The sequence below is a fragment of the Trametes versicolor genome (genome assembly GCF_000271585.1).
Source record: "Trametes versicolor FP-101664 SS1 unplaced genomic scaffold TRAVEscaffold_11, whole genome shotgun sequence".
Taxonomy (NCBI): domain Eukaryota; kingdom Fungi; phylum Basidiomycota; class Agaricomycetes; order Polyporales; family Polyporaceae; genus Trametes; species Trametes versicolor.
The window spans coordinates 2,595,039-2,618,999 of record NW_007360331.1 but is presented as its reverse complement, the minus strand read 5'-3'; the positions used below and the strand labels follow the sequence as shown (position 1 = coordinate 2,618,999).

The 23,961-nt window shown below is 52.8% G+C and overlaps 5 protein-coding genes across 5 annotated transcripts; 1 reads left to right on the top strand and 4 right to left on the bottom strand.

Moving 5' to 3' along the window:
• Positions 1-4,611: 4,611 nt before the first annotated feature.
• On the bottom strand, positions 4,612-4,812 carry TRAVEDRAFT_85778 (uncharacterized protein; the record flags this gene model as incomplete). The annotated part of the gene is made up of 1 exon (XM_008045118.1): positions 4,612-4,812. A coding segment is annotated over one exon (201 nt), but the record flags the coding sequence as incomplete, so codon positions are not given.
• Positions 4,813-7,595: 2,783 nt separating this feature from the next.
• Positions 7,596-8,564, bottom strand: TRAVEDRAFT_86236 (uncharacterized protein; the record flags this gene model as incomplete). Its single annotated transcript, XM_008045117.1, has 4 exons — positions 7,596-7,756; positions 7,823-7,982; positions 8,086-8,300; positions 8,351-8,564. Coding segments are annotated over 4 exons (750 nt in total), but the record flags the coding sequence as incomplete, so codon positions are not given.
• Positions 8,565-9,312: 748 nt separating this feature from the next.
• Positions 9,313-9,569, bottom strand: TRAVEDRAFT_86315 (uncharacterized protein; the record flags this gene model as incomplete). Its single annotated transcript, XM_008045116.1, has 2 exons — positions 9,313-9,420; positions 9,483-9,569. Coding segments are annotated over 2 exons (195 nt in total), but the record flags the coding sequence as incomplete, so codon positions are not given.
• A 1,439-nt stretch (positions 9,570-11,008) lies between these two features.
• On the bottom strand, positions 11,009-12,434 carry TRAVEDRAFT_23597 (uncharacterized protein; the record flags this gene model as incomplete). Its single annotated transcript, XM_008044411.1, has 6 exons — positions 11,009-11,102; positions 11,162-11,225; positions 11,423-11,578; positions 11,837-11,924; positions 12,009-12,090; positions 12,196-12,434. 6 exons carry the CDS (start codon positions 12,432-12,434, stop codon positions 11,009-11,011), a joined length of 723 nt encoding a protein of 240 aa, XP_008042602.1.
• Positions 12,435-21,655: 9,221 nt separating this feature from the next.
• On the top strand, positions 21,656-23,256 carry TRAVEDRAFT_52286 (uncharacterized protein; the record flags this gene model as incomplete). The annotated part of the gene is made up of 2 exons (XM_008044680.1): positions 21,656-22,524; positions 22,782-23,256. 2 exons carry the CDS (start codon positions 21,656-21,658, stop codon positions 23,254-23,256), a joined length of 1,344 nt encoding a protein of 447 aa, XP_008042871.1.
• Between the last annotated feature and the right edge of the window lie 705 nt (positions 23,257-23,961).

Genomic DNA, 23,961 nt, shown 5'->3' with positions numbered 1-23,961 from the left:
CCCACATAAACCCACATTGAACCCGGCATAGACCCACATTAATTGATGCTGAAGGCATAGTCAGACCCATAATAAACCTGCCATAGACCCACAAATGAACTGGGGATGTTGGACGTGGTAATGTGTTTGGTGTCATTTCACTGTCTGGTCATTGCCAGACTCAATGTCAGGGGATAAAGAGTGTCTGTGAGATAGAAGTAATGGACGAAGATGAGGTGTCCCTGGGGCTCCGGCTTTAGGAGACCTGCTTGATGTAGGCTTGTTCATAGTTGATAGATGGCAGGGTTTGTGCAGGGGGATATGTTCAACCTTTTGGTTCCACAGCTAGGGTGCATATATGCGGCTGTGCCCCAAGTTCATGGGCAGGCACTTCACATTTAAACATTGTTTATTTTGTGACATACCTGGTTGCACCATTGCTGCAAGCGACGAGATATTTGATGCTCATAGGTTCCGAAATAGGTAACCTCCTTCCTAACTGATATAGCTTCGCGCCTTAAGTCTCTAAGTCGAACAGGTTCAAGCAGCGCGTAGCTATGCTAACTCTTGTTCGGGTTGAAACAGATGTTAGTCGACACTACGAGGCACTCAGTGGCTCAATGGCACACAAGTATTGTGGTGTAAGAAGTATGATGATGATTGAGGGCGAGTAGCTGCTACTTATATACAGATAATGCGAAGTTCGAGATAGTTCCTATAATCTAAAGGGAGAGAGACTGAAGGAGGGAAAGGTACCTAAAGAGAGTCATAATAGGGAATGTAATGAGTGATAAAGACGACCGACCAGGGCCAAATAAGAGTGAGTAAAAGGGAGTGAGTATGCTCTAAGTTCTAAATGTCTGTAGAATAATCTTTACCATAACAACCATATATTTAGTCTGCATTCATTGTCCTTGCATGTTCACCCCCTTGTCTTCTCTCTACTTCATACCACAACATTTCCCACTCCTCCCATGTACTTCGAGCAGCATCCACCTGTTGCCTCCATCATCCTTTCAACTGTGATGACACCTCAGGAACTTGACACATTTTTCAAGGACACTGAACACTGCTGGGGCCCCACTGCGCATTTGGATTTCCGTTGTTGGATCTGTCACAGGTTACTGGAGGTGGAAACAAAACTATCTTCATAAACACATCATGATATGGTTTTTTCCCTCATGTCACAATTTCATCATGCTGACTGCTTGCAGTGCTATTCCCATGATGAGCATGGCCTCCCAATCCACCCCCTTGTATATGAGTTTGTGAACAAGCCAGTTCCGAATGCCCCACCCCCCCTCAAAACATGGCCGGTCCCAAAGCCACGTCTGCTCCCTCATTGCTTTTGTCTCCAGATCCATTGCCCATGCTCTTGTCTTCCAATCTGGCACCACTGTCCTTGTCTCCTGATCCATCAGCCAGAGACTGCCCTCTGACCCCAAGATTGTGCTAGCTTGGTCTTGCATATACTTCCCCTTCTTGGCAGTCCACCCGAATAGCTGCTTTGAGGTTTTCATAGACAGAGGAAAGAATTGTGTTGCAGGTTACTGGCAGTTTGGTGAGTAACCTTCTTGGCTAGCGGGGTGGTATGCAACTGATGATCACCAATCAGGACATGGGAGGAGGAGTTTGCATGCCCCTCTGAGCCATGCACATTGTCCAGCTCTTTGCCATCAATCTCAGGTGCACAGACTAGAATGACATAGAAGTGGTGTTTCTGCAAGAGCTCCCAGTTGTAGCCAGTGTCCTTGTGGCCGTTGCAATGACCATAATGAACATTGAGGTATGAGAATAGTTCTGGGAACAATTCTCACAGCCACTCATCAATAGCTGGCCTCCCCCATTTGAGGTTGAATGCAAAGTCAGCACTGCTGGGGCCCTTCTTGACAAGCAAACTGTAGAGGCAAAACTCCTCTTCTTGCTCCGGAGTGATTTATGCATTACTCTGGAGCTCCCAAACTGTATGTCTGTGCCGCTTCTGATGGTATAGGTAAGGTTTACTGATATATTCTGCATTGTGGCATAGATACTAACCTTTTGCACCATACCGCTGGGATGGACAACAACCACACCAATCTTCCTGAGCTTCTCAGCACCTGGACCTGATTTGGCTTGCACCACTTTTGCCTTTGTGCCACTGCTTGCTTTGTGGCCTAACTGTATGTTTGAGGTAAGTCCGTCTCATAGAAGGTACTATCTCAGACATCACCTGATGTGTTCCATTAGAGCTTGATGATGCTTTCCTCAATACAGAATGGGCCTTGGTGTGGTACTGCTTGATCATCTCCTGGGCCACAGCATCGGGTACCTTTGGTGCCAGCTCTCGCACTGTTGGGTTTGCTGGACTGCCAGATTGGTGATGTGTCTTGGTTTGTGCCAGGATAGACATTGTCCACTTGTTGATGATCTGTTCAGTGTCCTCCTCAGGTGGGGCCACCATGTTGCCTGACCAGTAACAGTGTTGCGAGCATCCACAGGTGCAACAACCTTTGGCCTTCACCTTGGTGCCCTTGCTATGCTTCTTTAAGTACATGCACATACATGTCTCACTGTTACTGACATTGCCTGAGCAGCGAGGGGCATCAACACAATGGGTGGGAGTCATGGCGGACGCGGTGAGGGCAAGGTCAAGAAGGTGTGCTGGCAGTGTAGTGGATGAAAGTGCTAAGTAGGGTGCTCTCTACATGCAAGAATAAAAGTGTACAACCATCACTTGTCACCAGTATCCTTAGCTCTTACAAGTGATCAATATTTAATATAGACACCATTTGATGCTGTTCCAGTGATATAACTAGAGTTCTCCTTGCTCCCTCAAGACAAACTGGTGTAGAGTTTCATGTTCGCGGGTGCTTGTTCGGTGTCTAAGCGTGCGAGGTCAGACGACAAGCGGCAACAGGAGGGAGAGTGAACAGGCATGTTTGCAGCGTGAAGGGAGCAACAAGAGTGGGGGAGAGGGAGAGCAAACACGTAAGGTGTGCGTAGAGAGGCGGGCTGCATACATAAGGGGCCTGCGCGCCACCATCCACATGCGGTGCGCAAGCTCACTCGTAAGTGCCAAACACAACAACTGGGTCATTACATCAAGCTGTTGTGTCCATTCTACCACACAGGGCCACCACATTGCAAAAGGAGGAGCAACATCAACTTTTTGCCCTGCACACCCATAAGAGATCTCTCCTACCTCTCTGTAAAAACCTCCCATCCATTCCTGCTGCGAGACATCATAGTGGCGGGGGATGATGTGCTTCTCACAAACTTTGCGGAGGCATGCACAAATTGCAGTGTATGTGTTATCAGAGGCAAATGGACATCCACTGTTAGAGACTGGGATGGGTGGGTGGCAAATATGTCACTGTTGGTCACCTGCGAGAAGGTGATCTAGAAAATCCTGCAGACCTGAGCAGTCTGAGTTGTTCGAGTCTGTGTCAGCCAAGTTGTCTGAGTCTGCACCCACCAAATTGTCTAAGTCCACCCCACTGGCTGAGAGTTCTGAGTCAGTGTTGGTAGGTGTGCCACTACTCGTACTTTCTGAGCTTGAGTTGTTGCTGTCATCCGAGACCTAGGACTCTGAGTCAGAGTCAATGTCATAATAGCCTGCAGCCATTTCCCCATGACGGTGTTATAAAGGAGAGCCTTCAACCCCATAATATCTAGATATGACCTCTGGATGGACATTGTTCAGATAGTCGTGACTTGGGGTGCCATGCTCAGGTCAAGACAGCACGCACATATCCTGATTACATAGGAACCAGTCAAAATACAACCAATTATAATTTGAGACAATGAACAACAACGTGGATGTACTGATAGGCTCTGATTTTTTCCTGCCCCTGAGATGGGTTGATGATACCACTCTTGTCAGAATGCATCACAGTCAGCATTGATTGCATCAAGAAAGAGGATATGAAGCAGCCACAGGTGACCCAGCTTCACAGGATCAAGATGATGTTGCTTTTCAAGATGTGTGAAGAATGCCTGCCAGCAGATGGTGAACTGAGTGCTGACCTTTACCCACATTTGCTCAATCTGGGCATGTTGAGCTAGTTATGTCAGTAGTGGAAAGGGGACACAACTGGTTAATTATTAATATATATAGACAACATACAGAACTTACCTTCCCCACATGAAGGACACTTGATTTAGACCACAATGCTTGATCATCCAGATTGTAAAACTCACAAGTGTGGGGGCGCAATCTGTTGCCCCTTATCCTGCGAGTACTCTGGTCCGGGCTCTATTGAAGCTTGGCATACTTGGGGGATGGTGGGGCAGGTTAGAAAGGCTGCCCACACCAGGTGCATGGGTTCCAAATACCCGCACACCATATATGTCTATCTAATACATATTATCTTATCTTTGCCCAGTGCTTACAGCGCTGGGCCAGTGGATGTACAATGCTCATAACAACCTCATACTGGGTTGTTACACAGATGGCAACCTCAACATTCTCCTCTTCACGATCTCCATGCACACACAATGGAAATCCATACTCCTTCCCTGCTTCCAGGAAGAGTGTAAAGACAGTCTGAGTGTGATTGTTGGGATGGATGTGCAGCATGACCATCTATAATGCGGTACACATAATGTGATGATGAATATCAGAACAAGTTGCTGTGACAGCATGCTCACCAAATGATCTGATCCATCTGTGCTGCCATGGAGTACTAAACCCCAGCAGATAAGCTTGTGATGTCCATCTATATGCCACAAATAGTTTGAGTAAGGGACAGAATAGACACAATGGTCAATGATAGCATGGTTTTGGAGAACCTGGCCAAGACCATCAGTATAATGGAGAGCATCTTGGATCTGCTGGCACTGAACAAGCAGTCTGCATGAGAGCAGAAAGCCAGTGATGTACCATATCCTGGACGTCAGCTTGATCTCCTTCTACGCCCATACAAGTGTGTTGAGGTCGGTGTTAGGGATGTCTGAGTAGGTCTTCAAGATGCCTAAGACCTTTATCTTGTTGCGCAGAGTATTACAATTTTTGAGGCCGTGTGCGAACATGATCAAAGGGATTATATAATTTCCAGATGTTACATCCTGAAGCCCCTCAGGGTCAATAATCAATTCTGTCTGTTTGTGTTGTCCTGTCCTGGCCATGGAGATGACTACATGTCTTCTGAGATCATCTTCAGCATTTTTAACATGTAAGACAACTCTGATTCCAGAAAATGTGCATACAATCTAGGTGGTGCAATACACACACATTTTCATCCACCTTGGCCGCTTTGTCCAGCTCCTGAACTAACATCAACATTGCCAATTTTGCATATCCCACCCATGTATCATTCCCTAGCAAGCCAGCGAGTTCTTCAAGGATAGGCTGGACACACTGCTGAATGTGCTCAGATTGTAGATGTAGCCTGATAGGGTCTCCTTCCTCTAGACATAGGAGTTGACTGGCTTTGCAAAATGTCTGGTTATGTACAAAATGTGGTGTTTAATGAACACATTGTCCACCTGTGATGCAAGCGATGTAAGCATCCAACAAGTGTCTGACATGTCCTCCACACAGCGGGTAAAGTGGTATCTTGCAAGGCGGGAATTTGGTAGGAAAATCCCACAAAGTCTTTTCTTTCCCTGGAATGTGACCTAAGCGCCCAGAGCAGGTATCCTTCTGATGAACATCTGGGAATGTCAGCACTGATATGCCATCTGGTGTACTATTTTCCTGGTGGTGACTGTGTCATTCTGGTAAGGATTTGAAGCTACTCAACATCACTGGTGGTACTCACTACTGTGTTAGACAAGCTCTCCCAGAGCCAATCCCTGTACTGCCTGCACAAGGAATACCTTCAGCTTGACATAGGGTGTTTCCAAACACTCCTATCTATATGTCCTTCTAGCCTGCTTGAAGGTGCAGATGACTCCCACTTGATTGTGATACCTGCTAATCCTGTGAAGGACTTCAACCATTTCCTGTACTACCTATTGTGTCAGTGAGTATCTCTGCTTGACACCAATCAAGGTGTACAACAACTTACCTAGAATTGTTAGTCAGCTTCCCATTGAAGACAATGCTGCACTTGTTGCAGTGCTCAACTTGGGGTATTTCTTCGACCTGGAGTGCGCTCAGCACAATACTCATATTGCTCCAGAGCAGCACCCTGGCTTTAGTGTAGCAATGAAGCTTGCTCTGGGAATCAAAAATATGCTCACCAACCAGATAGAGGCTGGATTTTGCAAGCTGGTCCAGTGCCCTCTCAAATCCAATGTCCGACCTGCAAAGCCATTGACACACACCGAAGGGTTGTAGCATTGCACTGCCCACTGTCAAGCACACTCCATGTTGCTTGTTTGATATCCAATGTGAATATGGCTGGGAGCGCAAGTGGTGGAACAAGGTTGCCAAATGGTTGCTTCACCCGAAGCAGTCAAATTCTGGGTCAGAGATTCAAGAAATGTTGGAAGTGATAGAGGTGAATGACATGATGGCAGACTGGAAGGCCATGTCATGCGGATGCAGCGGGGGCACAGGACGAGTCTGAGCTGGACGTGGACAGTGGGGAGCTCGTCGTGATGGGCACGCGGAGCAGCACGCGGGGGTTCTTGGCGAGAGGTGGCGGGGCGGGGGTGCCTGTGTTCATGGGCGAAGGGTATGTGCAGGGCGCGTCGGCGGCGGAATGGCTGGCGACGCGCGCTGAGCGGTCGAGGAGCGGGACGGGCGAGAGTGGCTCGAGGAAGCGGCGGTGAGGACGTGTACATGCAGTCGGGGCAGTGGGTATGTTGGACATGCGCATGGGGATCTAGTCGTCAATTTGTCTGTCTTGCTCTCGATTTGTTGTCTTGTTTCGCAGATATCTATATTGCTATGTCCCTGCAGGGTGTGTAGTGTATAGTATTGTATATAGGTAGACTGTGTCATTATAGCCCAAGTTCCACGTCTCATTAAGGTGTGCTACCTCGAGTTTGACAGTGCCTGCTCGCTTCATGAGCCGTCTGCCGGGGTGTCATATTGTTTCGTTGGCAGATGTGTGCGAGCACAGAGGTACCACAGCCGATGGCCAGACGGGTGAGAAATATGGATGAAGATCTGGTCGTACGTGGTTGTGATTGAGATCATGATTGGCAAAGCGGTGGTTGGAAAGATGGGGAACACTCTCGGATGAGGCTGCTGGGCTAAGGCTGAACATGGATCCACCCACAGGTTATCCGGATCCAAACCCACGGGTAATTCACACACAAAATGCTCAACCCAGACCTGCACGGATTGAACCCGCAAACTGACCCGAACCCGCAGATCTGGACCCGGAACCCGCAGGTAGAGCTGTGGGTGACCTGGAGCTGGACTTAGCCATAAAATAAACTCAGTTATCCAACAAAAACTATGTCAAAAACCCTCAAAAGAGCGCCATCATTCATTCATTCATGAGTACCATAGCTACAGTAGCAAGTATATGTTCAATTCTTCAGGACAGGAGTAATGAGCAGGTCAGGAGCAATGAGCAGGACAAAAGCGACGAGCAGGACAGAAGGTTATACTAAGTACAGCAACAGAAGCAGCCGGGAACTTAGTCGAGTTCAATGACATCACCGCCAGCCTTAGCGCTGTTCGGGACAGGCTGAGCGACGTCGACGGTGCACTTCTTACCTGCACTGTGCTGACGGATGACCTCGACAAGGTCGGCCTCAGGAAGGAGGTCCGCAATGCGAGCCCATGAACTGAGAACAGTGTTCACGCGGACGGATTTGTCCGCGAGCGAATGACGAAGGCGGGAGACGGTGAGGCGACCGCGTGAGAATGCACGCTCGGTGTCCGTTGATGTGGCTGAAAGAATCAAGAGGCATCAGAATACCTCCATGTTAGTATGTACAGGATGAATGGACAACATACCTGGAGCGGAAAGGAAGTTGATCACCATCCGAGCAAGGGCATGCTCGCCGCTAAACTCCGATGACGACTTGAGGACCAGATCCCAGTACTTGAGGGGATCAGTCACGGTCTCGGCCGGGGGTTCCTCCAGGTACTTCTTCAGCGCGTTGACGCATCCAGCCTTGGCAGCTCCACCAATGGCCGCAAAGCGCTTGCGCGTGCTCTACAAAGAGAATGAGTAAGACACTGCTGCAACAAGTATCTACAATACGAAGCGAACATACCGCGGACGCAGCAGATGCAGCTGCGCTGCATCTACCAGGGCCCGGTTGAGACGCTGACGGTGCTGGCACTGCAGGGATATCAGCGGGTGCAGGGGCGTCCTTGGGTTTGTAGTTGCTGGTCCATTCCTTCTCGATGATCGCCCACACCTCGGTGATCCAGTCCTCAGGCCAGGACTGGTCCTTGAAGTACTGGGTCTTGTAGCGAGGGTGAAGCACTAAGAGATGTATTAGTATGCAGTAGCTTAGGTAGTGAATAAACACGTACTCATCGTGATACGGTACACGATGGTGGTGTCCGTCAGTGTGTAGTATTTGTCCAAGATGGCGCGGCCGCGTTTGGCGGCGCCACGGACGGCCAGGTGCAACATTTCATCGGCGATGAACTCGTCGACGTGTTCGGTGAGGAGGTCCATGAATGGGATGACTTCATGCACAAGTCCACGGCTGCTGTGCGAGATCTTGTTAGTCGAGTACACGAAGGGCTTCCAAGAAGCACAGGCTATCAGCGTGACTTCGCACGTCGGAATAGAATGCACACTCACGTCGAGAAGCCGGTGGAGCTGATTGAGCAGCATCCAGTCGTCATCAGTGAGAATGAAGCGGCGCAGATGTACTCCGCGGGGCTTGTTGAACTGAGCCATGTCGCAAAGATCACCGAGCACTTCTTGCAGCTCCAGTGCCCTCTCGATGACGGCTGCAACTGTGTTCCAGCGCGTCGCAACCGAGCGCACGAGGACTTCGCTATGGATGTCCGGTGCGTCGTGGGTGAGGGTCGCGAGCGCGGCGCGCACTGGAGGACTGTTCCAGACCTTCTTCGAGAGTTTTGTAACCTATCAGAACAATCAATACAATGAAGACTTCGCATGATAGAAGCGGTGTACCTTCTCGACGGCGAGCCGGCCCTCCTTGATATCCTGAGCAGTTAAGGTGATGTCGACATTGTTGTTGGCCATGTCGTCGAGCAACACGTCGTCCGCATCCTCACACGCTTGATCAACCTCCTGTGCAGCTTTGAGGTCGTCCTCATCGACGTCCTCCGGGTCGTCCAAAGCGGCGAGGTCAGCATCTTCGTCGTTATTGCCAGCTTGAACGCCGGCATCGGCCTTCGCCTTGGGCTTGCGCAAGAACATCGACATGATGGCCTAGTATGAATGGGCGTGTCAGCAATACAATCTTGTGGAAAATAGCGAAGCACATCACCTTGATGACCAGGTTGAGGACGTGTCCAAAACAACGGACCCGAGCCATGGGTCCCCAAAGTTCCTTGACCAGTGTATGCATTTCTTTCAGCATTGTTGTGTTGTTGTCGGCGTTGTCGACGGTGACTGCTAGGACCTAGTGAGGTGCAAGGTATCAATAAATGGTAGTAATGACGCGTATATTAGTGAGCGGCTTACCTTCTTCTCAATGCCGTAGCCGGTAAGGCATTCCACAAGCTTTTCTGCCAAGTACTTTCCAGTGTGGCCGTTCGTCAGCCCATCATACTCGATTAGTCTCATGTGCATAGTATGGGATGGGAGATGAGACGGCGTACCTAATGAAATTGAGTATGATATGCTCAATCTTGCCGTCACGGTGCCAATGCGCGGTGACGCCCAAGAAGGACATGATGTTCGGTGATGTCCAGCCATCGACGCATATGTGAATCTTGCAGGGCAAACTCTGCAAAGGACATGATGGTAAGCACAGAATTAGGGGAGAGAAGCGTGTACTCACGGAGAGGAATGCAATGATGCAGATCTTTCCATCCAACATGATCATTTGGATGTCGCGGGATACGGTGACGCGCGAGGGCAGTTCGACCTTCGCGTATAGCATACACATGAGCTCCTAGAACTCCAGGTCGTCTAAAATTGTGAACGGGCGATGGCGGCGCGCACACCACATCACAATGAGATATCGCACATGCGCAGGACTGTACGCTGTGCCGCGTGCATACGCGGTGATCATTTCAACTTCCAGGGTGTCGTCCGGGTCACAGAGGCCGCAGTGACGGGTGAGGTTACCGGTCGATTCCTCGTAGTCGGCACGGTCGACGTGTTTGGATGGGTACCTGCGAAGGTAAGTAGCTAGTAAGTACACATACACAGTCCTGGAGGAATCGCAGACGTACTTCTGGCAGACGAAACGATGGACAACGCCGCCTTGAGGAGTCTGGATTATCTTGGGCTTCATGAAATGTTTGTAGACGTCCGAGCACCACTTCTTCGAGAGTGCATCTATTGAAAAGTCAGCGCCAACAAGTATACGTGAGCTGACAGCACTGACCTAGGATTTGCTCTGGTGTCTTGCCGTTGTACTTCTCCAGGAAGGCAGCGCGCTTCTCCCCAATGCGAGGGAGGGGGCCCTTGCTGGCGAGAGTGACGCGCGCAGCGACAGCCGCCACAGGTTCATCGGCGTCGTTGGCTGTCGGGTCGTCACCAGGAGGCTGAGCACTGTCCCCACGAGACACGCCAGCCGCAGACGTCCCGGCGGCAGCAGACGAGGTGGCAGCAGACGAGGCAGCAGCGGACGAGGCAGCGGCGGATGAGGCAGCGGCGGACGAGGTGGTGGAGGAGGAGGGCGTTTGTTAGCAGGGTGGGAAGGCTCCTGGGAGGACGCGGCAGCATTTCTGCCAGTATTGGAGGTCTTCGTGGACGACAAGGCATCGGATGAGTCACTGTTGCGGCGGCGCTTGCCAGAGCTCTTGTTTGCGGGCGGCATAGAGCGCAATGAATAGAGAGGGAGGCGAGGATATGCGTGTGGGTGGTGCTTACAATTCGTAGACTCGCAGGGCCGCCTTTATACGCTGGACAGACTCCCTTTGGGCCGTTCAGCGCGTACAGTGGCCCCCAAGAGAGAGTGGACTTTGCTGCAACTTGCACGTCCCACGAGAGTGGCGATATCTCGCCGTGCAGCCCTGATTGGTGAGCGCAGGTGCGGGTCATTCAGGAGCTCCCGGGACCCGTCCTTGCTGTACAACAGATACGGCTGTAGGCACATCGTTCTTGCCAAGCAGCAGCGCTGACCAGTGTATCCTGTTTCACCGTTAAGCGGATTCGGCGGCCGTTCACAAAATGCGAGGCCCTGTGCTGACCTTGTCACGATGTGAGTTGGCTGGGCCGGGAGTCCGACCTTGCCGACGTTGGTGTTGAAACATACTGAGCCAGATCCGTCGATTTGGGAGAGATCTAGCTAGCAATGGGGACAATGTGAAGAGGTCTCACAGCGACGGTTGAATAGATGGACCAGTCGATCAGGAAATTGGGTGGTGGAGGGGGATGTGGCCGTCTCGTACGAGTTTATACCCAGCTGGTAGGTTTGATGTCCAAAACAGGTCCTTCATGCGCCCACAAACCCCATTTGGCCAGTATGCCCGCGCTGGCCAGCTGCCACTGTCTCCCGAGCTTCAACCACAGCTCAGGACACTGCTCCTCTCCTTGTCTCTCTACTGCGGCAGGTCTTTCAGCCTCAAGCTCGTGTTCCTTGGTTTCGGTGATGGATCTGGTTGTACCTGGAGCCCAGATTGAAATTGTCTCGCACTGACAACAATGGTAATCTCGCATAAAATGCCCGATCCTGTGAGGTACGTTCGTTCTCCCTGTGGGTTTCAGCAAGCGTTGATCCTAACGACCTACGGTTCAAAGTTTAGATATTGTTTTGGGGCGGATACCGGGAGCCGAGCGCAGCATGCAGCAGGTCAAGTCGGGAGTTGCTGGAATGTGTGTGCCCGATGACCGACACGGCGCACGGCCTTCACTGGCCGACACACAGCGCCCCCCGAGCACCGTCTTCAGTGGCCGAATGACCCATACGATCCAAGGAATAGTATTGTGCACCAGGAGAGGCTCAACCGTGCACTATAAGGGCGGGCAATGTTCTTCAGGCAAGTATCATCGCTCCCCTCCCTCTCCCATACACCGCTGTTCGACCTCGCTCCACACCAAGATGGCCTTCACCGAAGCTTGCATGGTCCTTAAGGCAGATGCCTGGACTAGCCCCGGGTTGCAGAGGCCCGAGTATGGCCTGTCATTGACCATTTTCGCCTACGACAGTGATTGAATCTTCACGGTGAGTATGATTCGCCATCGTGTCTGCGCCATTGGGCGTTGTTCTGACATCTTTGCACACAGTTCAATCTCCCTACCTTCAACTTCAGACACATCGTCGTGATTCTCTGCGACAGATGGCTGCATGTCGTCCGCAACACGCTGCTTCCCAACGACTTCGTCAGCGAGGAGCAAGCCAACCTCTTCATCGACTTGTTCCTCGTCTACCGTGCTACCGCCGCTCAATCTCCCAGGGTCGATGACGACACCTTCGGCGACCTCGTCAATCAGCTTCTCGAGGGCGCACTCTCTCAATCTCATGGTGACCCTGCCGGCAAAGCACTTGCTGCGGTAGTGCTCTATATGCAGTTCCTCTTACCTGTGGTACGTCTTTATACCATACACAGCTTGTACCTGTTCACTAACACAGCCTTACCACCACCTTGCAGAGACTCTTCCAGGATCCCACCGACCTCTTTGCGCTCACGTCAGAGGAGCTCCGCATGAGGGATGATCGGGCCTTGCGGCATGCCGCACGTGTGTTGCCCCGCCTCCCATCAACACTGAGCCTACCGGCGCCCCTTCTGCCACTCCTCCTGTGATTGGCAGCGACGGTGCCACGCTCGTGTCCGATGGCCAATTGGTGTGCAGCACAGACCTGCCTCGAGGCCTTGTTGTTGCAAGCGACACTGACGGTGATGACGACATGCCGCCCCTCATCTCGCCCACTAGCTCGGAGTCAGAGATCGGGGATTTCTAGTCGCACACGCACTTCTTTATGATACAAGTCTTCCCATGTTTTGATTGTCCAGACCTTCTTGTTTCTCAAATATCATACGTCACCAGAGTACCTTTGCCATGCCTACGGATCCGGGTGACCTACGGCTGACTGGCCTGGATGTGAATGACTGATCTGGATCTGTGCCTGATCCGGGGCCCAGGCAACCACATCCGCATGAGCCGTGACCCACAGGTGCGGGTCCCAATTCCATGGGTCTACCCACACTAGGATCCTCATCCGTGTTCAGCCTTATGCTGGGCCGCTTGACATTATCCCAAGGAACACACCATGGTAAACATCGACAACATACGCATCGTACCCACGAATGACTTCCTCGACAAAATCCTACCCATCCATCACTCTGTCCTCGATGAAATCTACACAAATGTCACAAAACTGGAACTGGACCTCTATGGTGAGGAACGACACTGGAAGGGCTTTCCACCCAGCGGGCAAGCATTCGAGGAAGATCAACTCTATCCACCGTTCGTCGACGCTGCAAACAAGATTGCGGACACGGTGTTAATGAACATAATTTGGGAGAAGGGAGCATTGATGCAGGAGATAAGGATTGTTGAGGATGGACTCCACTCCTTGCTGCCTTAGTGGAATGGTGAGTAAGTGCTAGCTGCACGGTCTCTCAAATATTCATTACTGTATTCCAGTTGACTGTCTCATCTTGAGAGCCCTCTAAGCTCATTATAGAGTATCTAGGCTTGATTCTCATATGCTCAGTATGTTTTCCCAAACCTCTTGCCTTGTGCTACATATTTTTCTTGATGAGTTACTGGCTGACCTTAGATTAGATTAGATTATATCTTTGGCAGCTCTCTCTGTCTGCTCTCGATCTCCATTGGTCTATGTGCAACCACTATCATATCTAGACACTCATCCATCCCTCTCAACACTACCCTTCTCTGTGTGCTGACCATCGCCAGAACTGAATATGCTGCTTTGCCCAATCTGGGTGCTTTTGCTTATTGCTCTTTGGCAAGAATCCTGCCTACATTGTAGCCATGAATTCACCGCTTCTGAGAGTCCACTGTCCACCAATACTACCCTAGACTCTTGCAAGAATGTAAGGGTTCTGGACGGACTTATGGTTAGGGTTCTTGGACTTATGCCTCAGATGCTAGCTACATGGTCTTTAGCTTTCCACCACATCACTTGTCGCTACTTCTGTGTTATCTCTGGTTATAGATCAGGATCTAACGCAGCTGTGACTGGTGTGAAGAAGGCTCAACCCCCTGTATTCTTACAAAGAAGTACCACCAACATAGAGGTGCATGGTACATGCACTGATCATTGTCCAATGAAGCTTGGTGGTAAGAATCCCCTCTCTGGCTCTATATCCTTTGGTCCAATTGGATTGGCCCTGGTGTGGTCATGAATGTATAACTAGGCTTATGATCTTCTGCAAGCCAAGCCTGCAAAGACATTCTGTGTGCTATGTTCATCTCCTTCAGCCGGACAGCTCATGTTCTACTAAGCGGCTCAGAAAGGAAGATGGCCTCATGATGTGAAATGTGCTGAAGGTACCCTCACAGTGCCATTTTGTGGAGGTGTAGATCTCTTCTGCATCTTATTGAAGCAATGTGTAAGAACCCGTCGGTTCTATCATAACCAGACCTTGCTAGGTCGTGCGCGGAGGACGACTAACCGTCATCGAGTAAAGGAGACCGATGTCTCCAAGGTTCTCGGAGACCCAGGGCGCATAGGCGCCCGTAGATTAGATGTGTTACGTCATGTACTTTACATAAGTGTACGACGCCCCAAGGTTCGGGCCTTGGGCGTCTGGTGGGGTTGACTTCTACCCAACCCCACCATCCTATGAGTACGCCGAGCAATACAGCCCAGTACAGAGTACTTGTGGGATACCGGGGACCGGTAGAGGTCACGTATACTTACACTTTTTTACTCTAGCCGCGAGAACGAACCTTCGTTCAAAGCATCAGTAGAGCTCGATGTCACCACGTCATCAGAACTCGGACGCCTTACGACAGCGTCCTGATATGGACCCCACGCAGCCTTCTGGAACTTCCAGCCACCCTGAGCGAGCCCCTGGCAACCAACCAGGTTCTTCGCAACCTGCCACTTCGGGCGACGCCAACCCACCGCCAGCAGCGGCTCCTGGGCCTTCGGGCCAACCCCCATCTCCCCGGGGCGACCCTGCACGAAGTTTCGTGCCCAATCCACCTCCAGCGCCGTCGGCAGCTCCTGCGAATTCGCCACGACGCAATACACTGGGACCGGAGGCTCCGTGCGCACCGTCGCGCACTGGGTCTGTACGCTCGGCCCCAGGGGGCATCCCCCAACATGCCGAGCCTCCCAGGGCCACCACTACGGACGCTCCATGTCCCGGATCCACCAGTAATCTTACTGAGGATCTTGAGCAGATCGGCGACGACTGGGCCGGCATTCGGCAGAACTCGCAGCGGCGAGAAACGATCCAGCCCGCGCCCGCGTTAAGAATCATGGGATTCTTGCAGGACTTGTCAGAACGCTATAAGGCGTTGAGAGAGCAAGTTGTGCTCGCGGAGGCCGAGCTCAATGACCAACTCGCTGCTTTTGAGCGAGAAATGCGAGAAATGGCCCAACAGGGCGCGGACCATACGGTGGGTCCTGAAAACAACGTCGAGGACATTATCGACGCCACTCAGGTGGAGGCCCACTTGGCTGGCCCTCCGAGTCCTACACCTAGTGAGGTGCGCCGACAGCAAATGGAGTACGATCGCGTGGAGCGACTACACCGGGCTGGACTTAGTCAAGTCGGTCCTCTGGCGGGTCCTTCCCGTATCGTCTCCCCCGCTCCTGCAGGTCCCGCACCCATTCGTGCAGAGCAACCCCAACGGAGTGTAGCTTTCGGACAGTTCAAACCGTCGAACATCACCGCACCTCCGGACTGGGACCAGTACGAATCTGCGTCGCAGGCTCCCCGGAGAGGTCGTAGACCTGCCACGTCTACGGTGGTACCCCAACAGTTTGTATTTCGACCGCGTCGGTCCATGGCCCCAGGTGCCTCTGTGCATCCCGGACTTCCAGTTGTCCCTGAGCAGGACCCGAACCGGTCCGAGGAGCTAGCATATACCGGTCCCAGCTACGGACCTCGCGACACCCGAGAAGTCCAACGGCTTCTTGGGATGATCGATGAAATAGTCGGGGAGGAACCTACCTCCAGCCCGCCTGAAGGTCACGAAGATGACACTTCCGAAGCCGTATGCAGGCAAGGATGATCTCGACGCATTCGAGATTTGGTTTCATAACCTGCTCGAATTTTTCCGTACACTCCAGATAACCGGCCCTTCTATGGACCGTGATCGTCTACAAATACTGGGCGATTGTTTGGCCGACGATGCGGCCACTTGGCTGTACAATACTGTACAATCCCCTTCCCGTGAACGACGGGATTGGCTGTTCGAGGAGGCCATAGTCGGTTTATTCCGACGTTTCATACACCGAGATAATCATCTCCAAGCATCTCAGGAGTATGAGAACCTGAGATTCGAGCCCAGTAAGGGCGGAGTCGCCGCGCTGTACGAACACTTACTGTACATCACCGAGAAGATGTTGGAGAAGCCTTCTCCATTCCAGATACGTTGCAAGTTTATAGAGACGTTACCCATCAGCTACGAGATTACTCTCACTGTACTTAACGGCCTCTCTGTTAAATATAATAGTTTATCTCAGCTTTATCAGGCTGCACTCGAGATCGAGCAAAGTTCCCGGGCGATACAACAACGCCGTCGCCTCCGCGACACCACCCCGGGAACCAACAATCCCTCGTCGTCGAACGACCATTGCACCACCCGTTCGAACAACACCCAGCCACGGAGATCTCCCGCGGCAGAGCCCTCGCCTAGGACGAATTCGTCCACCGTAAGGCGACAGGGTCCGTCTCGTACGGCTCCAGGTCGCACCGATCGACCAAGACCCACTCTGGGGCAGGTATCTCGTCCCGCCCCGAAGCCTGCAGCCACCAAGACAGCATCGCAGTGCTTCTCATGCGGGCAAATCGGGCATTTCGCATCAGACCCGGCTTGCCCCAACCATGGCAAGAAGACCACTCCTGGTCAGTGCATGTTCGCGCAACGGGTAGTGGACGACACTTCGGACAATGAACAACCGGACGCACCCATCGAGACACAGACGGTCGAGTTTGACCTGGCCGATGACGCAGGCACTCCGGAGGACACCCAGGGGCTGGATCCAGAGGCCGAAACGGTCCAGGACCTCCCTCAGTCCGAATTCGAATTCGTAGGATCGCAATACGAATCCGCGGACGAACAAGTCCAGTCGGAATGGGAAGATTTCGAACACGACGACGCCGTGTATATGGCAAGCATGCGAGTTGAGGCAATTGCCTCAGAAGGATCGGCAAATGAGCCAAGGATCCACAGCATGGCTATTGCCAATGAACGCGGCCTGCGTCACGCATGGATCTACGACGCAAAAGTCCGCAAGATTGAGGACCCGGCGGCTCAACCCCAACGGGTACACGAAGCTCAACGCACACTATGTGCGGAGATACCGATCAACGGTATTAAAGCATTAGTGCTATTCGACTCGGGCTGCACTACCGACTCCATTACTCCGGAGTTTGCGTATCTGTGCAAGGCGGGCAGGATTGACCTGCAGGAGCCAGTAGGCCTCCAGCTGGGGACTAAGGGTAGTTGTACGAAGATCAATTTCGGGGCGCAAGCCGAAATCGCACTGAACTCAGTGCGTAATACACATTATTTCGATGTTGTCGATATCGACAAGTACGACACAATATTGGGGACAGTATTCTGTCGTAAGTACGGTATTGTACTGGACTTTGCGAACGACCGGGTGTTGGTCGGGAAGCAGAGCATTCCCTTATTCAAGGAGGAGGCCATTTCCTCCAAGACACCAAAACGGTCGTTCAAGGAACCTATTAAGTGGGTAACCGAGAACGGACCGTTGGTCCAATAGGGGAGCATGGCGAAGTCCACGAAAGTGGAACCTCCCCATACGCGCTATGCAGGACCGCAAGGGTCATCGGAAGGGGGAGGGAACGGCAATATGGCCGTGACAATTCCGGTTCGACACCAAGGGCGAGCCGTCACCAGCTCTGCTCCTGTAATTACAGAGCGCATAGTACCGACGATTCACTCGTCGAAGGGTCCACGCAAGGACTGCTTTGGATTCGATGACCCATATGGGGTCAATGAGATGCTAGATCGCATAGCGAGCGATGCATGGGAGTACGAGGAAATCCGACGGTCTCACGTCGGGTTTGTCATCAACGATGACGAGGAGAAGGAGCTGGTTAAACTCCGCGAGAAGTGGTATAAATCCACTGAGGACATCATGCGTCCTGCTCCGGAGGAACTCCCTCCGTTCCGAGAAGTGAATCATCGGATTCCTCTCATAGACGAGAAGAAGATCTACCGCTACCACCTGCCTAGGTGCGCCGACGCGATCAAGACTGATCTAATGACAAAAATCAACCGCTATGTGAAAGCGGGATGGTGGTGGCCGGCCACGGTAACGCAAGCAGCACTGCTGCTATGTGTGGCCAAGAAGAATGGCAAGTTGAGAACGGTCGTCGATGCACGACAGAGGAACGACAACATGGTCCACGATTTGACCCCGTTCCCGGACCAGAACCAGATCCGAATGGATGTGGCTCGGGCCCGATATCGGTCTAAGATAGACCTGTCCGACGCGTACGAACAAGTGCGCATTGTGGCCGAAGACATCTGGAAAACCGCATTTGCGACGCCCTTTGGGACGTTCGTGAGCGAAGTCATGCAACAGGGGGACACGAATGCCCCTTCGACGTTTCAACGTCTAATGACCGCGCTATTTTGCGATTTTATCGGACGATTTGTACATGTCTACCTAGACGATATATTCGTCTATTCGGACACGCTCAAAGAACATGAGCAACACCTGGCCCAGGTGTTCGAGATATTACGGAAGGTGAAGCTCTTCCTAAGTCGCAGTAAATGCGACTTATACTCGAAAGACTTAGATTGTCTTGGCCATCATATCGACGATCGCGGACTACACGCTGATACCGACAAAATGAGTCGCATTCGGAGTTGGCGCACTCCTCGATCGTACCATGAGGTACAACGGTTCCTAGGGCTAGTGAATTACCTAGCCCATTTCATGCCTGATGTCACGGCGTATACGTCGCCTCTGTCCGCGATGGTCCGCAATGACCAACCATTTGTATGGCGTACACTACATGACAAGTGTTTTGAAGCTATCAAAGCCTTGGCGTGTAAGGTGCCCATTCTCAAGCCAATCGACCCTCGATTGCCCGAGCCGATCTGGCTCATCTGCGATGCTTCCATCTACGGAATTGGGGCCGTGTACGGCCAGGGCAAGGACTGGCAAACCTGCAGGCCCGCAGGATTCTTGTTGAAGAAATTCTCTTCTGCACAGAAGGCGTACCATACGTACGAGCAGGAAGCACTCGCCATCATGGAGGGACTCCTTAAATGGGAGGACAAGCTCCTCGGACGCCCCATACACGTCGTAACCGACCATAAAGCGTTGGAATTCTTGCAGGGCATAGAACACCCGAGTCGTCGCCAAATTCGTTGGTACAAATATCTGGCGCGATTCAAGTACGATATCACGTACGTACCCGGGAGACTCAACAAGGTGGCGGACTGTTTATCTCGTTACCACGAGAATGATAACTATCATGGCGAGATTCCTGACTACGATATGGTCAACGCCGATGCACGTTTGGATCCGGACGGGGATGACCTTCCCCAATCCCGACTCATCAAACTACGAGGAGGACGTATTCTACGTCGTACCCGCCAACAGGCAGCCCGCGAAGCCCGTACCACGGACGCTCCAGTCCCGACGGACCGAGTAGAAGCTCGAGTAGTTGAATCCGAGCAGTATGCTCATCATCAACCCACTTCAACTACCCCCGACGTGAATACGTCCGAGCCAAAATCACCGACACTTGCGGAAGCGTTGGCTAGTGGTCCGTCCCTACGAAAATACGTAGAATCGGATGAGGGCTTCTGGCAAGCCATCCGCGAAGGGTATACCGCCGACAGAGCACTGTCCAAGGTATTAGGCAACCCAGCGGGGTTTAGTTCCTTTGCATTATGCGACGGCATTATCTACACCAAGAACCGTCAAGACGAGGAAGTCGTCTGTCTTCCCCGGGCCATCTACAAGGGCCGCTCAATTCCCGAGCTGATACTGAATCAAGCGCATACGGCTCTGGGACACCTCGGTCCTCAACGTACGTCGGAATACGTACGACATTGGTTCTGGTGGCCGGCGTTGCGGAAGGATGTAGACAAATATTGTCTCAGTTGTGGCACCTGCCACACCGTGAAGTCGTCCACCCAGTTGCCATCAGGGTTGTTACACAACCTACCCATTCCACTACAACGGTGGATGTCCACTTCGATGGACTTTGTTGGCCCTTTTCCGTCGTCGCACGGCTACGACTACATTTGGGTGATAGTATGCCGTCTGACCTCAATGGTCCATCTCATTCCAGTGAATACCACGAATACCGCCGACGAGCTGGCTATGATATATCTGCGTGAAGTCGTCCGACTTCATGGACTACCCGAGTCCATAGTCTCAGATAGAGACAGCAAGTTCACATCGAAGTTCTGGAGAGAACTACATCGACTCATGGGAGTCAAATTAATGATGTCCACATCTTTCCATCCTCAGACCGACGGTCTGACGGAACGGACTATCCGTTCCATTACTCAAATTCTGAGGGCATTGGTCTCTCCGGACCAGCTCGATTGGTACGAGAAGTTACCACTAGCAGAATTCGCGCTGAATTCAGCGACGAGTTCCACTACGGGCTTCGCACAGTTCGAACTGAACTACGGATACTTGCCCCGATCCATGAGTGGAATTCAAACGGATACTCCGTTTCAGGGAGTGAGTGAGTTCGCCCAGCGAGCTCTGGCTAACCTCGAACGCGCTCATGACACTATTATCGAGTCCCGGATCTCTCAGGCTTATCACGCCAACAAACACCAGCAGGCTGAGCCGGAGTTTGAGGTCGGCGACCTCGTATACCTGTCCACAAAGAACTTATCAGTTCCGAAAGGACGTGCACGGAAGCTCGTGCCCAGGTTCATCGGACCATACAAAGTCCTCGAAAGCTTTCCGAACACGTCAAATTACGTGCTAGACCTCCCACCGGAGCTTAAGAACCGACGCATTCACCCGCGTTTTCATGTTTCCCTCCTGTGGAAACATGAGGCAAACGACGATGCGTTGTTCCCTAAGCGGGAGGCCCGCGCATTCTACGACTTCGGAGTGGACGATACCGCGGAATGGTTGGTGGACGAAATCGTCGGGCATGAATGGACAGGACAAAAGTGTCAATTCCATGTGCGGTGGACGCTCGGAGACCACACCTGGGAACCTTACGAGCACTGTAAGGACTTGGCCGCACTAGACGAGTATTGTTGTCTTATGGGTGTCAAGACCTGGCGCAGTCTACCCCGTAAGAAGTAGTTGCAGCCGCAACTGAACACTTAAGTAAGTGTTGGTCGGGGGCGACCGCAGGGAACGGAATAGAGTAGACGCGCGTCGGCACGGACGAGCGCGATCACGTGGGCGCGAGACGCGACACGTCGCGGGGATCTGGCAGATCGGGCAGAGATTCGAACTCCGCCGGCGCTTGTGAGCTCGCCGTCCTAAGCGGCGAGCTCGCTATGTCGCGAGTCAATCTCTGCCACCTCACCACCATCCACCCACAACGCACCCGCCCGCGACATACACCATGTCCAACCCCTCCTCGCCCACTTCCAACCAGACCGAGATGGTCTTGGACCCGGCGGCGCAGAACGCGCCTCAGCAGCAAGGCGCTGCAATGCAACCGGACTCAGCTGGGTCCCAACAACAGCTCCCCGTGCCATACCAGGTGCCCAACCAGTACGCAGGGGCGGGGCCGTCGCATGCGCCACTACACCCGATGGCGCAAGGCGGGTTCCCGCACGCGTACGCCTCCCCGTACGGGGCACCGCTCCCCTACCAGCACCAGTCACCGCCAACAGTATCCTCGGCCGCACTGCACCCAACGGTGCAATATGCTCACGCGCCCGCATCGTCGAGCATGCCGGGGCCCGACCGGTCGAACGCAGCGCTGTTCCTGCCCCCTGGAATGCCCCCGCTCATGCCCATTCCGGGTATGTCGTGGGCAGCAGTCCCCAATCACCACCTCCTTGTGGCGCACTCGGCCGGATGCAGCTGTTGCACGGAGTTCGTGCGACACTACCAGGCGGCGATGAACGACTCCTCGTTCAGGAACACGTTGACCGCGGTTCAGACGCAGCTGCAGTCGCAGTTTTGGGGGTACTTCGAGGAGCATGCGCGCTCCAGGGAGGGAGAGAGCCGCGCTGAGCACGCGCGACAAGTAGAAGACTTGGAGCGGCAGCTCCAAGCAGCAGTGGCAGAGGCTACCTCGCTCCGCAAACGCGCTCGAATCAATGCCGAGCTGGAACAGGAGCTCAACGCCGCACGTGCGGAGACGACGACACTTCGTCAGGACCGCAACCGATATCGGTCGGAGCGCAACCAGGCTCGGGAGATGCTCAATGATGAGAATTGTCTTCGAGCTCGGGCAAGCCAATCTCGCCCCAATCAAGCTCGGTGCGTCCCCGCGGTGCCTCCCGGTCACCCCGATTTTCCCGAGTCGCCGGAACGGGGGTATCCGGTGAGACCATCGCGGTCGGCACGGGATGACAGCCCTCGGTGACCCTCCACCATGGCCCCCCGTATGACCGAGCCCGGTCCGTCGCGGGATCGGGATGAGCCCATGTCCATGACGGGGTCGTCCCCAATGTCGCGGGCAGCGGGCCCATCCGGAAGTCAGGGAGGACGACAGGAGCGACGCCAGCCGCGTCTAGGCCAGAGGCGTCCGGATCGTTGAGCCGGCACGCGGCCGCTGGTTCAGGTCCCACCGTGGACTTTCAAGACTTCGAGGAATTGTCCTCTGGTGATGATGAAGAGGATCTCTTCGATGAGAAGTACATCAAGAAGAAGGCCGCCAGGAAAGTGCGGCAGAACGCGGTCTACGGGACGCCGCTGGCCCCACCTCCACGACCCCCCAGCTATTCGAGTGACGGACGCTTCCCACGTCCCTGGATTACGGGGTGGCCATACCACATGCTCGCAGTCCCTGAGGACTCCAACCCTCGCGAGGCGGACCATTGGTACGACTTCGTACCCGTCACCACAGAGGACGCTCAGCAGCTGCTGAGGGCCGCCGCCACCGACCTGGGTCAGGCGCGTTGTCATGCACCAAACTGGTTTGGCGCATGGGCCTACCGGAACAGTCCAGGGTATGCCAGCAATAGGAGCACCCTCACCAGACAGACCTAGGACCAGAGACCAACCTAGCAGACACCAGAACACTTAGGACTAGCCCAGAGGTCAGGAGACAGTTCCAGAAAGTACCAGAAACTTCAGGAACAGGAGGAACCCAGCCATCAACACAGGATCATCTGCAGTCATGGAGAACATGCTGGACTACTTCAGCTGACAAAGGCACAGAAATTGCCAGAAGGTTCTAGAAGGTTCCAGACAATGTGCACATGACAGCCTAGCATCAGAGAGCCAGGGAACACCAGGATATTCCAAGGAGACAGGAGGAGAACATGCCGGAAACCCACGGAATGTTGCGGAACATTGCGGAATATTGTGGAAACCACTGGAATACTCAGTGTTCCCCTTCAAGAATTCCCTGGAAACCATTCAGAACTCCTGGGAAACATCAAGAATATGTGGGGAAGGTTCTTAGAATGTTCTGGAAATCCCTGACAGGCTCAGGAAAAGGATGGATAAAGGAGAAGGAAAGGACTAGGAATGAAGGGAAAGTAGGAGAATAAGGGAGAATATTCTGGACATGGATTAGTCGTACTACAGACGTGCTTTGTAATGTACCATTTAGGATTCCCGCGCCCCTTGGCTCCAGGTATAAATACTGGGCTGAGGAAGGGGATCCGAAGCAAGCATTCATTCTCAGAATCTTCCTAAAGTGACCCACCCACACTTTAGTATCCCCACCACCACTTCACCACTCTCTTC